Source organism: Danio rerio, chromosome 10 (genome assembly GCF_052040795.2).
Source record: "Danio rerio strain M-AB ecotype USA chromosome 10, GRCz13ab, whole genome shotgun sequence".
Lineage (NCBI taxonomy): Eukaryota > Metazoa > Chordata > Actinopteri > Cypriniformes > Danionidae > Danio > Danio rerio.
In genome coordinates, this window is record NC_141030.1 from 44562785 (window position 1) to 44580476 (window position 17692).

General features: G+C 39.6%; 2 protein-coding genes across 2 annotated transcripts; both read left to right on the plus strand.

Annotated features, from left to right (window-relative positions):
• Positions 1–2362: 2362 nt before the first annotated feature.
• On the plus strand, positions 2363–3498 carry taar19h (trace amine associated receptor 19h). Its single transcript, XM_087271535.1, has one exon. It carries the CDS (start codon positions 2363–2365, stop codon positions 3422–3424), a length of 1062 nt encoding a protein of 353 aa, XP_087127661.1. The 3' UTR covers positions 3425–3498.
• A 4733-nt stretch (positions 3499–8231) lies between these two features.
• On the plus strand, positions 8232–9418 carry taar19m (trace amine associated receptor 19m). Its single transcript, XM_087271485.1, has one exon. It carries the CDS (start codon positions 8261–8263, stop codon positions 9254–9256), a length of 996 nt encoding a protein of 331 aa, XP_087127611.1. The 5' UTR covers positions 8232–8260; the 3' UTR covers positions 9257–9418.
• Positions 9419–17692: the final 8274 nt, after the last annotated feature.

Genomic DNA, 17692 nt, shown 5'->3' on the forward strand with positions numbered 1-17692 from the left:
AATCTGTTTAAAGTGAAAGCATCCGGTTTCCAGACACGGTTGCTTTCCAGACACGGTTTCCAGACATGGTGGCTTTGCGAAAGGAAACGGGAGCGCACACGAGTTTTAAGCAGTCGCGCGCATCACATCAGCTGTTAGCTCGTGTGATCATCCTCTCATTCGGTATACACTTGCTTTCTTCTGCTCACGTGATCACAATTATTTTACTTCTCGATTCTGAGATCACATTGGCACTCATATTGAGTCATCCTTATTTTGCCGAACTCTGCTTTTAAGAAAACTACAACTTAAAAACCAGCCACAGTGGCTAGTTTCATGGTTTATTTTGCAGAGTCTCGCTCAGCTGTCAGGGGGGTTGGTGGTGTTTGACAAGGTGCGTGCGACGTGTCTGAAGAGCGAGGAGGGATTCGGTGGGATGGGGTGAGAAGGGTGCTTGAGGTATTTGAGGACCGGGAGGGAGACGCGCGATTTCCGGTAGATTATCACTCATTTGTGGGCATCCGGGAGTCTCTTTGCATTTGCGGGAGACTACCGAAACTTCCAGGAGACTTGGGATGTCTGGAATGACCTCCCGCCCTACTCATAATTCTCTCTTCATATAGCCGTAAGCCTATTACGCATCCATAAAACACTGTGATATAACCAGGCTTGGGTCGTTTGTTCCCTCTCACAACAATCAATCCGCTCCACAGTTTGTTTCAATGGAGCCGAGACCCCTCATTCAAGCAATCTCGGAGCGATTGATTTGGCGCGGATTCGAGCGCGATTGCTGGATTCACACATGCCAAACAAACTGCGCAAACTGGGCAAACGAGACAGGTTCTGAAACAAAAGTCTAGGTGTGAAAACACCCTTAGTCTAAACTAAGCATGCCAGACCAATCTAATATAAATGCAGTTGAAGTCAGAATTATTATCTTCCTGAGTTATTAGTGAGTCACACAGAGGAAGGCTTTGTGGCGAAACATCTGTGTCTTTTTATCACCCATAAAATGTAAGAAAATAAAAACAGTGCGAAGCAATTGAGTGCGAATCATTACCTTTTTTTGAAGGTGCTATAATAACCTATAGTTGGGTTGTATGTTGGGGTATTTTTAACCCAACTGTTTCAACTGAGTAGTAATCATTTCCCCCTAAAACATTCAATGTAGCTTATCAGCTCCCTTAAACAAATGGCACTCAAAATGCAGGCATTTTCACCCCAAAAAATGTTTTAGATAAAAGAGTCACAGGACTGTAAATTTGAAAGTAATTCATAAAAACCATTTAATAAATAAACTTAAATTAATTTGAAATATTTAACGCGTAAAAAATATTAACGCAATTAACAGAGTTGCAGAGGTTTTTTTTTGGTGGACGTGTTCAACATGCAAAGAAATATGGATAAGACCAAGGAAGCACTTTTTGAGCGTACCTAAAGAGCGGTGGGGGTAAGAAATCAGCATAGATGATGTGTAACATTACTTCAGAGCTGTTGTGAGGCAAGCATTCGTGGTTTGTTACGATCTGTTTACGTAATTATAGCAACTGCGGCGCTCGTCGCCGTATGTTGCAAGAAACTACAGTGAAATGTTTACAAAAAGGCACATAGGTAAAGGTGACATGAAGCTCGATGCTATGATATTAATGAAATCTTTTTTCCCTCAGGAAGACCCTTAAGTTAAATTACAGAAGGACTTTCATTCAAGCAGCCACAGGTTGCGATTGTAAATGACGTCACTTGCAGGGGAAGAGGGGTTGCCTGAGAGTGCAAGTCTGAAAGTGCAAGTGCAAATCTGCAGCCAGATTGGATACTTCCATGTTTCCTCCCACGGCAGCCTCGATTTCACTTTTATAATGGCGGCCGCATGAAATCAGTCTATTGCAATCAGATTAACTTACCTCAAAACCTGTTATACCAGGCAAGAAATGTCATGTCCTGGGATATTGCCAAATGTCTGAAACCCATCCTCATGGACAAGTGACTCTTCTTGGAGTGCATGCATTAGACTGGGAGAGACAATGATTAAAACACATTATACTAGAGGTCTGTTTAAGAATTGGGGGAGCCCATATTAGGAAAAAAGCCATGATCGTATTGTGGTATGCAGTGTGGGCGGCGTATGGGTTTATTGCTTTGTTTTGAAAGTTGTTACACTACATAACCCAAGAAACAACAGATGCCCTGATTCGAACTTGGTCTTTCACAAATGAACAAAATGATAAATGTAAGAAATGGCTAAAAAGGGGGGAGGGAGAGGGGCAATTCAAGATCAAAACAAGCTTGCAATATTTTAAACAGTGGGTTGGGAAAAGATTCTTTTTTTTTTGTCATCAGAGTGGGCGGTAGATGGGTTGGTCTGTCTGATCCAGACACAGTATAAATGAAAGAACAGAAAGGAGAGCAGAACAAACTCCTAACAGGAGGAGACTCACTCATGGACTACGAGACAGAGGATCAGGAGACTCAATACTGCTTTCCTGACATCAACTCATCATGTGTCAAGTATCAACGCTCCAGTCATGAATACAATATCATGTATGTGTTCTTTTACTTTCTGTCAGCATGGACTGTGTTTCTGAACCTGCTGGTGATCATCTCCATCTCTCACTTCAAGAAGCTTCACACTCCGACCAACATGATTATTCTCTCTCTGGCTGTAAATGATCTGCTTGTTGGGCTTATTGTGATGCCTATACAGGCCATCAGACTGATTGAGACGTGTTGGTATTTTGGAGACACTTTCTGTGGAATCAGTTTAATATTAAGTGGGGTGATTATATCTGCATCTCTTACTAATTTAGTTTTAATTGCTGTTGATCGTTATGTGGCTGTGTGTCATCCTTTACTATACCCACAGAAAATAACCATCACTAACATGTTATTGATTATCTGTCTGAGCTGGATTTACTACTCAGGTTATAACACTGTCCTCATAATTTATAATGGATATTTTGAAACCTCAGAAAGAACCGACGCGTGTGATGGAGACTGTTTAGTTATGATTCGCTTTAGTTGGATAGTCACTGATCTGTTTATATCCTTTATTTTCCCCTGTGTCATTATAATAACTTTATATTTGAGGATTTTCTATGTTGTTCATCAGCAAGTGAAGGTTATAAACTCTCTGATGAAGGGTGGTAAATGTGTAACAGAGGGTTCAGTGAAGAGGAAATCTGAGAGTAAAGCTGCTCTGACTTTAGGAATCATTGTGTCAGTTTATCTGCTGTCCTGGATTCCTTACTGTATCTGTTCTGTAACTGTAAACTCTTCCACACTTATAACCATTTTATCATGGACAGTGTACACTAATTCAGGTCTGAATCCTCTGGTTTATGCTATATTTTACCCCTGGTTTAAAAAGACAGTTAAAGTCATCTTAACTCTGAAAATTTTTGATCCGGCATCCTCTCTGGTGAATATTTTTATGGAACATGATCTGTAATTAATCTGCCAATTCTATCAAACAACTTCATAAACACAAGATCTCTTATAATAAACCAAAAGCGGCAGTGATAACATTGTGGTCACACTTTAATTTGATGGTCCCCTATAGATAGTCTGCTGATCATAAGTTAATTTACAAGTTCATATCTGCCTACTCTCATCTGAGTAGTATCTGCAGATTGTCATTATAACGCCTACAGCATGTAAACATCTATTAAACTGTGTTTAGTAAAGTGTTACCAGCTGATGATCTAGATGTTCAATAGTGTATTAGTAAATATGCAACAAATCTTCAACAAGTTTTCAATACCTTCATACAACAGAGTGATCTGTATTTATGCATATTCAGATGCCTAAAATGCAACATGAGCTTTAACCATATAAAGTTATTCCAAACTATTTTTAAACATGTATTTTCAGGAGTGCTCTACTAATATATATATATATATATATATATATATATATATATATATATATATATATATACATATATATATATATATATACATATATATATATATATATATATACATATATATATATATATACATACATATATATATATATACATATATATATATATATACATATATATATATATACATACATATATATATATATACATATATATATATATATATATATACACACATATATATATATATATATATATATATATATATATATATATATATATATATATATATATATATATATATATACATATATATGTGTGTGTGTGTGTATTTAATGTTTACAATGCAAATCCAATTAGATTCACTTTATTTGGTAAACAAAGTAAGTCTCTCATATAATATATCTACTAAAAGACAGGTTTTGTAAATAAATCTTATGAATGATTTGCACATTAGTCAATAATATTACTAAAATTTGTTTTAAAACTGAATAAATATAAATTCACACACATTTACACAAGTAAATAAATAGACTTAATGAAGGGCTAAATATCCGCAGATTCTGTGTGGGCCTACTTCTGACTATTTTTACATATATTAAAAAGAATATCTCTGGTCATAATTTGGCTTGATTACTGTTGTGCAAAATGTACTCGCTATTCCTGTGAATAAAATTCACATTCATATGCTTCCAAATAAAATAAAAAAATAAAATAAAAAAAATAAAAAAATCCCGAAGACTTCTTTGTGTGAGCTTCAAAACAGTTCTAATAATTAATTATTATTATTATTATTTTTTTTTTTTAAGTTGGGTGATCTGAAAGCTCTGTTTATAAATGGGTCTGATGCAGGCATGTCACACCAACATAATATATACTGGAACTATGGCACAGATTTGTATTGGCCACTTTAAAACAATGGCATTAAAAGCAAGGCAGTGTTGTGTCTTTAGTTTCAATATAACAAACTAAATAAGTTTGTGTGCAGTTGATTTAAATAATGTTCAGATAACACCAGTAAATCAATGGTGCATTAGCCTATTCAGACCATTTTTATTAGGCTATCTTGATTATTTTTCCAATCCACAGGTCACACATGAAGGCTGACCTCATTGTTGAACACATTGAGGCATTATTGCATCACTTCAGTGCTCTGTGTGTGTTTGTGTGTGTACAGTTTTTCACACCTTTAATGAACACCTCAGCAGAGGATCATGAATATCAAAAATTTCAATAACACATGGAAAAACAAATCTATTAATAATCTAATTATAATTGGTCCTCAGAGTTGTTACATCATTGATGTTTTCACTGATCAGTAAGAGTAAACAAAGACAGACCAACCCATGTGACTGCCCGGAGAGAGGCCTACTGTACCAACACTGCCATTTTACAAGCCCACAGTACAACATTACAATAAATGAAATCTATTTTCTAGAGTTGCACGATTCTGGCTAAAATGAGAATCAAGATTTTTTTGATTAAATTAAAGATCACCATTCTCTCATGATTCTGTAGATGTTATTGTTTTTTTTTCTCAAACATATGTTAAACAATAATATTAATATTATGTGTAGGTCTACTGGTTTCTATAAATAATTCTATTCTACTTATAATAGTTCTGATGTTGAATTATGTTTGACATATACAGTAGGACTATGCTTGCAATCTGTCATTGAGAACATTATAAGCCCATTTAATTCACTGGTAAAATCAACTTATAGGCTAGAGTAGTTTTACTGACACTGTAAACATTTATTCTCATGCACAACTGTTTGTTCGCTATGAAAGAAAAAAACTTATCAAATGCTTGTTGCAATCATAACTCTAAAATGTTTTATGATTATGTAAATGATGTGCTCGCTTTCGTTTCATTTTCACTGCTAAGAGCTGTTCATACTTCGCGCGCGACTCTCAAACGATAACTTTGTGCCACAAACTGAATATTATTTGCAACTTTATTACCTGTTACTCACAGCATTTGCAGGTTCTGTTCGCTAAAGTAAACGCACTCGCGTCTATCATTAAGCAGGGTGCGCGCCCGCACAGTCAGCAGCTCATGTCACGTGTGATTTCCCGGCTGTGAATATATCATTATATGGAGACAAAAATGACATTTTAGGTGAATTATACCTTATAAATTCAGTATGTGACTTTTTTTAACGTCATTTGGGGTGTCCAGGCAAGGCGGTGGAGCAGTAGGTAGTGCTGTCGCCTCACAGCAAGAAGGTCGCTGGGTCGAACCTCAGCTCAGTTGACGTTTCTTTGTGGAGTTTGCATGTTCTCCCTGCCTTCGCGTGGGTTTCCTCCGGGTGCTCCGCTTTCCGCCACAGTCCAAAGACATGCGGTACAGGTGCATTGGGTAGGCTAAATTGTCCGTAGTGTATGAGTGTGTGTGTGGATGTTTCCCAGAGATGGGTTGTGGCTGGAAGGGCATACGCTGCTTAAAAACTTGCTGGATAAGTTGTCGGTTCATTCCGCTGTGGTGACCCCGGATTAATAAAGGGACTAAGCCGACAAGGAAATGAATGAATGAATGAATGGGGGTTTCCATGTCACTAAGCAACGTGTGTGAAACAATGAAAAGACTCATGCAGCCGCCTTTGCTTCTCTCCTAAACTTAAAAATATGATTGGCAGAATGGTAGATATGCTGGATTAATATCATCTAGGGGGTCGAATAAAAATAGCAATCTTTTTTCGATTAATTGTGCAGCTCTACTATTTTCTAATTATAAATACACAAGTGGCCAGACTCTGATGCGAGTTGTATAATATCCACAGTCAGAGAGGGAATGCTGTGTCCCTATGTACCCCCTAGCAAGATGCCACCCTGGGCGATTTTATTTCAGTACTGATTGGTAACAAATTCCAGTATCATGAAAATCCTAATGCACAGAGACACTGTGAGAAGATCCTGAGGCCCATTGTTGCACCATTCTTTCAAAAATATCCCTGCATGTTTTAAGGATCTGTACACAACTCCTGGAAGCTAAAAACATCCCAGATATTTCATGGCCAGCACACTCACCAAACAAGGCACCAATTAATTGTTTGGGATGCGGTGGAATTATTTATACGCCGGCGTGGTCCAGTTTCTGCCAATATCCAGCAACTTCACACAGTCATTGAAGAGCAGTGGACCAACATTCCACAGGCCACAATCAACAGCCAGATCAACTATATGTGAAGGAGATGTGTTGCACTCCGTGAGGCTCATGGTGCTAACACCAGATACTCACTGGCTTTCAAAAGCAAAAGTGCTGTGCTAATATTCTCGTAGAGTGTATTCAATTTTGCACAGTCAGTTTAGTTTGCTTTTATATATTGTATATTTTAGATGTATTTGTTTTATTCATTCATTTGTATTTTGCTTCATTTATGTGTGATTTTTGCTGTTGTGTTGCCTGCTTTTAAAGCACTTTGAGATAGATGTATTAAAATGTTTTATTATTATCAAAATATCTTCAAAATGAGCTACTTTGAAAAAACAAAATGAAGACAGTGGAGTGGCCTAGCTCAAGTCCTGATCTAAATCCCATTGAGACGCTGTGGCATGATCTTAAAAAGGCAGTTCATGCTCAAAAATCCTCCAATGTGGCCGAATTACAACAATTCTGCAAAGATGATCGAGTCAAAATTTCCTCCACAGTGCTGTAACAGAGTCATTGCAAGATACCAAAAAAGCTTGATTGACGTTGTTGCTGCTAGAGATGGCTCAAAGAGCTTTTAGGTTTAGGGGGCAAACACTTTTTCACACAGGGGTATGTAGTTTTGTATTTTGTGTTCTCTTAATAATAAAACCTTACTTTCAAAACTGCATGTGTTTACTTGTGTTATATTTGACTAATATTTAAATACGTATCTGAAAAATGTAAGTGTGAAACATGCCAAAAAACCCTTTTCACATCACTGTTAGAGACTCTTCCATACTGTTTTTTAAAAGTAGCCATAAAACCTGTCATAAATCTTCTGAAACATACAGTGGCATGCCTAGTCCAGACCTATTTATAAATGGATCTTACAAATCATCTTTATACGAGATTCATAACTAATCATTACAACAACTCAACTTATAAATTGCTCTCACACATCATGGACATAATATGGGTTGCATATCACCCACAGTTTCACATCACTTCTGTATGACAATCATCACTAATATCATCCAATAAACCACATAAAACAGATCAATTAATCAACGTAGCATTTACCTTTAAAAATAAAGAAGACAAAAACTATATCAAAACAAGCTTTCATTACCATAGCAATTAGAAACAGTAGACAGCAGGGGATCTTTTTTTTTTTTTTTTTCATTAGAGTGGGCGGTAGATGGGTCGGTCAGTCTGATCCAGACACTGTATAAATGAAAGGACAGAAAGGAGAACAGAACAAACTCCTAACAGGAGGAGACTCACTCATGGCCTACGAGACAGAGGATCAGGAGACTCAATACTGCTTTCCTAACATCAACTCATCATGTGTCAAGGAGAAACGCTCCATTCGTGAATATATCATCATGTATCTGTTTTCTTCATTGCTGTCGGTATGGATTGTGTTTCTGAACCTGCTGGTGATCATCTCCATCTCTCACTTCAAGAAGCTTCACACTCCAACCAACATGATTATTCTCTCTCTGGCTGTGGCTGATCTGCTTATTGGACTGATTGTGATGCCCTTACAGGCCATCAAACAGATTGAGACGTGTTGGTACTTTGGAGAGTCTTTCTGTGGAATCAATTTAATATTAATTGGGCTTATTTTCTCAGCATCTTTCAGTAATTTGGTTTTAATTGCTGTTGATCGTTATGTGGCTGTGTGTCACCCTTTACTGTACCCACGGAAGATAACCACGGCTAAAATGTTAATGAGTATCCTTCTGAGCTGGCTTTACTACTCCGGTTATAACACTGGTCTTGTAATTAATAATGGATATGCTGACACGTCATACAGAACAGACATGTGTTATGGAGAGTGTACAATCATAATGAGTTTTGGTTGGATCCTCACTGATATGTTCATGTTTTTTATTTTTCCCTGTCTCATAATGATCACTTTTTATGTGAGGATTTTCTATGTCGTTCATCAGCAAGTGAAGGTTATGAACTCTCTGATGAAGGGTGGTAAATGTGTAACAGAGGGTTCAGTGAAGAGGAAATCTGAGAGTAAAGCTGCTCTGACTTTAGGAATCATTGTGACTGTTTATCTGCTTTGCTATATCCCATACTATATCTGTACTTTATCTGTAAACTCTGTCACAGCTATTAATGTTTTAGGATGGATTGTGTATGCTAACTCAGGTGTGAATCCTCTAGTTTATGCTTTATTTTACCCCTGGTTTAAAAAGACAGCTAAAATTATCTTAACTCTGAAAATATTTGAGCCGGCATCTTCTCTGATCAATATTTTTAAGTGAAAATGGATTGTTTTTAAAGTGGTAAAGCTGTTTCTCAAAGGTTGATATTATTATTTGTGATTCTATTAATACTGTAAATTAATATATAACATATGATAATAATCACATTTAAACATAAGTCAAACTTATACACGCTTTTAAGAATAATAAAAATAAATTGGCAGTGATAAAACTGTTGTATTTGTTTTTAAAACCTGCATTTATTTCAATGTGTACATGTGAGGTGTTGGAGATGTTTGAGGTAAACAGTAGCAAATCAATGATGTATCAGGCTATTCATTACATTTTATTGAGCCATCGTGTTTTTTTCCCAATTCACAGGTCACACATGAAAGCTGAAATCATTTTCTCTAAGATTGTAATGCATCTCTTTAGTGTGTGTGAGATTTCGATGCTTCACACCATTAATGAGCAGTTCAGTGAAGGATTATGAACAAGAACAACATCAATAACACATGAACAAATCATAAGAGTTATAGTTGCTCCACAGAGTTGTTACATCATTGATGTTTTCATTGATCAGTAGTAATAATAATAATAATAATAATAATAATAATAGTAGTAATAATAATAATAATAATATAAATAATAAGAATAGTTTGTCCTTATATAGCGCCTTTAAAACTTAATTCTCAAAGCGCTTTACACAAAAAAGACAGATATAAAACAGATTAGTTTAAACAAAGACAGACCAACCCGTGTGACTGCCTGGAGAGAGGCCTACTGTACCAACACTGCCATTTTACAAGCCCACAGTACAACATTACAATAAATGATATATATTTTGTCATGTAGGAGTAATATTTAAAATAAAGCAAGAGCAGGCTCTTATGTGTGTTTTTAACAGGAAATATATCCACATGCAGAGCTTTCTCAAGAGTGACAGCAAAACACTTAAAATACACCACTAAATGAGGAAAGTCTTTTATTTATAAAGGTCTGTAAATCTTATGATAGATTCGCCAGAAAAATAAGAATATTTCATGTCATCATTCAGCTTTATCACTGTAGTGCAGTGAAGGTACTTATTTCAGTCTTGACATTGATATTCACATTCAATTCCCGGACAAACCCTAAAGACTTTTCCATGCTATCAAAACAAACCCAGAGTAAAGCAGCATAGATATTTATATATGTCAATTTTTTCATCATCATTTAGCATAAAGCAGCATTATATGAGTTCCATGACAGAGGTTCTGATAATTAATTCGTTTTTTTTTTAATCTTACTATAAATGTGTCTAAACCAGAAATGTCACTATTTATCCTTTATCAATAGAATGGCATGTGAAAGCAGGTGTGTTTTGTCATTTAGTTTACCTTTAACAAAAATAACTGATTAAATATTAAATGACACATTTCAAAATGTGCAGCTTCTTAACCTCCAGTGTCTAAATATGAAAGATGTTGCAGTTTAACTGCAGATTAATAATTCAATGTAAACATTTAATCAAACACACAGATATTGGTGGTGTATGGTGACCTGATTGTGGTTAACCGGAATTGAAGGAATGTTCCTGTTGTGTTTAAACAGCTATTTTTAGACTATTAAATTGTTTAAAACTGCAATGAAGAAGAGGATGATTCAGTATCAATTTAGTCAGACTATAGCTGGATATAATGTACTGATGGTTTTCTGATGTTATTTGTCGTGGTAACATATTATGGCGTGGAGGCCAGATGTGTGTATGAGTAGAATACTATGGCAAGAGTGGCGTGGTCGAACAGCATACAATGGCTGAAAGCAGGTTGGAAGACCGGCGGCTGAAAAGTAGGGCAATCAGAGCTATGATTAACTGCGGTTTCTTCTCAGTGACTGGCTCAGAGAGAAGCTTTTTTCCCCTTCCCTGGATATGACGGCCCGAACATTGCCAGTTTGAGACACTACGCTTACCAGCTAGCAGGATCGGTGCATTTTGCCAATGGCCCACCGAGCGCGAGAGAACGATCTCCTTTCTCTCCCTCTCGCAGCCCCTCCACTGCAGTTTGGGTGCGAGACCAGAGCGAGTCTCTCGCTCTCCCGCGGGACCCCAGCGCTCCCCGGGCAAGCCCACCCACTCCACGCTGCCTTACCACTGGCATGTCAGCGATCGTGCGGGCAGGTTCACTTGCAAGGGCTCTGCCTGCCTGGTTAGCGCTGGCCAGCCCGTCACAATGGCTTATCCGTGCAATCACTCGGCTATGCGATACAGTTCACGAAATGGCTTCCCAAGTTCACGGGCGTGGATTTCACCAGGCTCAGTCCTGCGTACGCCCCTGTCTTACGAGTGGAGATTGCTGTCCTCCTGGTGAAGGATGCAATCGAGCCGGCCCCTCCAGCTGAGATGGAGAGCTGGTTTTACAGTTCGTACTTCATCATGCCCAAAAAGAGCGATGAGTTACGGCCAGTCCTAGATCTGCCCGTTTTGAACCGCTGCCATAAAAAGGCTGAACTTCGAAATGCTAATGCAGAAGCGCATCAACCGATGCATTCGTCCTCGGGATTGGTTTGCAGCAATAGATCTGAAGGATGCGTATCTGCATGTCTCCATACATCCACGCCACCGGCAGTTTCTGCGGTCTGGGCAGAAGGGAAGTGCCGTATCTAAATGGAGGTTGGCCCACTGGAGAGTGAATGCCATCTCCCTCGCTTATCTAAGCCGGGGTGAGCCGTGTCCCCCAGGGGTGAGAGTGCACTCCACACGGAGCATCGCATTCTCTTGGGCGTTAGCACGCGGCGCCTCTCTGACAGACATTTGCAGATCTGCGAGCTGGGCAACACCCAATACATTTGCTAGGTTTTACAATCTGCGAGTGGAGCCGGTTTCCTCAAGGGTATTAGGTAACCCTTGGTGATTGAGGAAACAATTCGGTTGGGGTGTTGAAACACGCTTGCTGCGCCATTCTCCCTAACACGGAGGTACGTGTGCTTTTTCAGCTTTGTCAGTTCAGTTCCCCGTTCGGTGAACCCTACAGAGTTTCTCCGAGGCCCCCAGCATCTTACTCAGCAGAGGAGTCAGACGTTACATTGTTGGCATGCCCGCTGGTCAGCCCGCGTTCTGGGTATAGGTGCCTGCTATATGTGATCCCCTGCAGGCAATTCCATAATCTCACTCAACCACGGTTTAGTCCCCCTTGTACCCTTTCAGACCCTGCGTCCATTACAATGGACATCACATGACATCCCATTTTTCTAAAATTTGGAACATAATTCAGGTTTGAAGGGGTTAAGGTGGGCTCATGTCTTCCCTCCTCGCAATCCCCTTATGTAGCCCTCCCCCGTTTCCGGGGCTGGGCCACAGGCTGTAACCAGGTCTCCCCTCCTTGGGTAGCAGGTGAACTCCGCAGCGTCCTCCCTATCGGGACTGAACGCTTTCCCAACATACTGTCGTATTAAAAACCCTTTACTGGGTTATTTTCGACTCCCCGAAAAATATAGCTAAACCTGAACAGGTAAGCATCTCGCGGCGTTGTAGGTGCGCTCGCTCTACTGCAAGGTGCACCCTTCAACAGGGACATGGTAAGTGCTTTCGCTGTGGCGTTTTCAATAGATTTCCCCATGGTGGAAGGTTTTCCACATAGCATTGGAGTTCACCATCCGAAGGGGAATGTTGCGGTTGCTAAATTAACCCTCGTTCCCCAAGGGGAGCAACGGACATGCTATGTACCTTCGCCACAATGATTGTCCCTTAGCTGTTGAGCGTGAAAGTCTCTTCAGCTCAAAAGGATGTCGAGCACTGCACTAGCAATGCAACTTTTCAAATAGCATTTCTGATCTGAGCATGGCTGATCTGCTTATTGGACTTATTGTGATGCCCATACAAGCCATCAGACTGATTGAGACATGTTGGTACTTTGGACACACTTTCTGTGGACTCAATTCAATAATAATTGGGGTAATTTTATCAGCATCTTTTAGTAATTTGGTTTTAATTGCTGTTGATCGTTATGTTGCTGTGCGTCACCCTTTACTGTACCCACGGAAGATAACCATGGCCGAAATGTTAATGAGCATCTGTCTGTTCAGGCTTTACTACTCTGCTTATAACACTGGCCTTGTAATTAATAATGGATATTTTGACACTTCACACAGAACCGACATGTGTTATGGAGACTGTACAGTCATAATGAGTTTTAGTTTTTTTCATGTCTTTTATTTTTCCCTGTCTCATAATGATCACTTTATATCTGAGGATTTTCTATGTCGTCCATCAGCAAGTGAAGGTTATAAACTCTCTGATGAAGGGTGGTAAATGTGTAACAAGGATGATATTGTGTTGTCCACCGCAGTTTTGGCTGTTTTTTTACTCTCGAGGCGTGTCCAGCTGAATTGAATCAGCTAGTCCTCTGGGGTGTATAAAAGCAACTAGTCTCACCGCGGCAGCAGTCGCGGGAGCCTCGTGTGAAGATCGCCTCATGTGAAGACCGACGAGTGTAAAGACCATCGACTCTACCTTCTCGACTAAGACCGACGAGTGTAAAGACCATCAACTCTACCTTCGCCATCGACTCTACCTGCGCGACTCCACCGAGCAAAGACACAGACAAAGCACTTGAGTGCTTTACTTTCTTATTTTACTCATCTTTACACTTATTTTTGTTTTCATTGCACTTTTATTATGTGTTTACTAATTCCTGTTGTTACTAACACTCGCAAAACACGGGAGGTACGCTGCAGGCGTAATCCTCACAACCTTCGTTCAATACATGTATCTGCTATTTCACAACTCTCTCTCTCTGTGGGCCTCTGGAATTGTCAGTCAGCTGTTAACAAGGCAGATTTTATTACCTCCATAGCTACATATTCTGACTATAATCTCATGGCTCTAACTGAGACCTGGTTAAGGCCGGAGGACACTGCTACACATGCTACTCTTTCTGCTAATTTCTCTTTTTCCCCACACTCCTCGTCAGACAGGGAGAGGTGGTGGGACTGGACTATTGATTTCCAAAGAATGGAAATTTACTCTGAGATCGTCCCTGCCAACAATCAGCTCCTTTGAATTCCATGCAGTCACCATTATCCACCCCTTCTAAACAAATGTGGTTGCATCTACGGCCCACCGGGTACATTAGGTCACTTCTTAGATGAACTGGATGTTCATCTCTCATCTTTTTCTACTTATGACACTCCCTTGTTGGTGCTAGTTGACTTCAACATTCACATTGAGAGACTGCAAGCTGCTGACTTTCAGACTCTGCTTGCCTCTTTTGACCTCAAAAGAGCACCTACTTCTGCTACCCACAAATTAGGTTATCAGCTAGACCTTATTTACACACGACATTGCTTTGCTGATCAAACACAAGTAACTCCACTACAAATATCGGATCATTTCCTTCTGTCCCTCAGCATCCACATTACTCTTGAGCCACCACACACTCCAACACTGATTGCCTTTCGCAGAAACCTACGCTCTCTCTCACCCAATAGACTATCTACCATTGTTTCAGACTCTCTTCCTTCATCTTGCAAACTCTCTGCACCTGATACGAACAGTGCCACTGATACACTCTGCTCCACACTAGCATCATGTCTAGACAGATTATGTCCTCTTGCATCCAGGTCAGCCCGTGCCAGTCCTCCTGCACCCTGGCTCTCGGATGATCTCCGTGAGCATCGCTTAAAGCTTCGTGCTGCAAAGAGAATTTGGCGGAAAACTAAAAATCCTGCACAGCTCTTAACATACCAAACTCTTCTGTCTTCTTTCTCGGCTGAGGTTACTTCTGCAAAGCAGACATATTTCCGTCAGAAAATCAACAATGCTACTAATCCTCGCCTACTTTTTAAAACATTTCCTCCCTCCTCTATCCTCCTCCTCCACTCGCATCCTCCACACTTACTACTGATGACTTTGCTACATTCTTTTGCACCGAAACTGCAAAAATCAGTGCTCAATTTAATGCACCTACAACAACCACGCAAGATACACCCTCAACACCACACACACTCACCTCTTTTTCTCAGCTCTCTGAGGTGTCCAAACTCGTGCTATCTAGCCATGCAACCACCTGTCCACTTGATCCCATTCCCTCTCATCTCCTGCAAGCCATCTCTCCTGCAGTCATACCAACACTGACTCACATAATTAACACATCTCTTGACTCTGGTTTATTCCCTACTTCATTTAAACAGGCTAGGGTAACCCCACTGCTAAAGAAACCCAACCTGGACCATACGCTACTTGAAAACTACAGACCGGTATTCTTGCTTCATTCATGGCCAAGATTCTGGAGAAAGTCGTGTTCAATCAAGTCCTGGACTTTCTTACTCAAAACAATCTCATGGACCACAAGCACTTCGGCTTTAAGAACGGCCACTCAACTGAGACTGCCCTGCTCTCGGTCGTGGAGGATCTCAGACTGGCTAAAGCAGACACTAAATCATCAGTCCTCATCTTGCTGGATTTGTCAGCTGCTTTTGACACTGTAAACCACCTGATCCTGCTATCTACGCTTGAGTCACTGGGCGTTTCGGGCACTGTTATACAATGGTTCAGATCTTACCTCTCTGACAGGTCATTCAGGGTGTCTTGGAGGGGAGAGGTGTCCAACCTACAGCATCTAAACACTGGGGTACCTCAAGGCTCTGTTCTTGGGCCACTTCTCTTCTCCATCTACACATCATCTCTAGGACCAGTCATCCAGAAACATGGATTCTCCTACCACTGCTATGCTGATGATACCCAGCTATAACTCTCTTTTCATCCTGATGATCCCTCGGTTCCAGCTCGCATCTCAGCCTGCCTGTTGGACATTTCACGCAGGATAAAAGATCATCATCTTCAGCTTAACCTTGCCAAAACGGAAATGCTTGTAGTTTCTGCCAACCCGACTCTAGACCATAACTTTTCAATCCAGATGGATGGGGCAACCATTACTGCATCCAAAATGGTGAAAAACCTTGGAGTAACAATTGATGACCAACTAAACTTCACTGACCACATTTCTAGAACTGCTCGATCGTGCAGATTCGCACTCTATAACATCAGAAAGATCCGACCCTTCTTATCTGAACATGCAGCTCAACTCCTTGTTCAAGCTCTTGTTCTCTCCAAACTGGATTACTGCAACTCTCTACTAGCTGGGCTTCTAGCTAACTCTATCTCTTCAGCTGCTCTTTAGCTTCAGCCTCTTCAGCTGCTCCAGAACGCAGCAGCATGAGTGGTCTTTAATGAACTAAAAGAGCATGTCACTCCGCTGCTCATCCGTTTGCACTGGCTGCCAGTCGCTGCTCGCATCAAATTCAAAGCTATGATGTTTGCCTACAAAGCGACTTCGGGCTTTGCTCCTTCTTATCTGCTCTCACTTCTGCAGATCTATGTGCCCTCCAGAAACTTGCGCTCTGTGAATGAACATTGCCTCGTGGTTCCATCACAAAGAGGGAAGAAATCACTTTCGCGAACGCTCGCGTTCAATCTGCCCAGTTGGTGGAATGAACTCCCTAACTGCATTAGAATGGCAGTGTCACTCGCTGTTTTCAAGAAACGACTAAAAACTTAACTATTTAGTCTCCACTTCACTTCCTAATCTGCAATTGCCTCTCTGGATATACCATTAACTGTACTCAAAAAAAAAAAGAAAAAAAAAAACTTTTTTTTTTTTACTAATACTTTCCTTCTAAGACTTTACAGACCTGAAACTTGCCTACAGCACTTATTCATTGTTGCTCTTATAGTTGTGTAAATTGCTTCCTTGTCCTCATTTGTAAGTCGCTTTGGATAAAAGCGTCTGCTAAGTGACTAAATGTAAATGTAAATGTATACTAAAGATCAAACATTCAAAGTATTTTAAATAAACACTTAAGAGCTAAACTGTGTTGTCCTAAGCCCTAGGAGATTATTACCAAAAATACAACAAGTGACCAGGCTCTGATGTGTGTTGTTGACAGAAAACATATCCATAAGCAGAGCTTTCTCCTGATCATGACAGAACAACACCTAAAACCAATTATCATTTGAGGAATGTTTGTTAATTATTAGGATATGCAAATCTTTTGAATATTCATTCATTTTTATTTTGTATATTTTGACATGTATTTGTTTTATTTATTCATGATTCATTTGTATTTTGCTTCATTTATGTGTGATTTTTGCTGTTGTGTTGCCTGCTTTTAAAGCACTTTGAGAAAAATGTTTAAACATTTATTTATTTATTAATTATTATTATTATCAAAATATCTTCAAAATTAGCAACTTTAAAAGAACAAAATGAAGACAGTGGAGTGGCCTAGTTCAAGTCCTGATCTAAATCCCATTGAGACGCTGTGGCATGATCTTAAAAAGGCAGTTCAAGCTCAAAAATCCTCCAATGTGGCCGAATTACAACAATTCTGCAAAGATGATCGAGTCAAAAATCCTCCACAGTGCTGTAACAGAGTCATTGCAAGATACCAAAAAAAACGCTTGATTGACGTTGTTGCTGCTAGAGATGGCTCAAAGAGCTTTTAGGTTTAGGGGGC

What these genes read in the sequence shown, in the direction of transcription:
- taar19m (XM_087271485.1), top strand. Translation starts at nt 8,261, where the DNA reads ATGGCCTACGAGACAGAGGATCAGGAGACTCAATACTGCTTTCCTAAC.
- taar19h (XM_087271535.1), top strand. Translation starts at nt 2,363, where the DNA reads ATGAAAGAACAGAAAGGAGAGCAGAACAAACTCCTAACAGGAGGAGAC.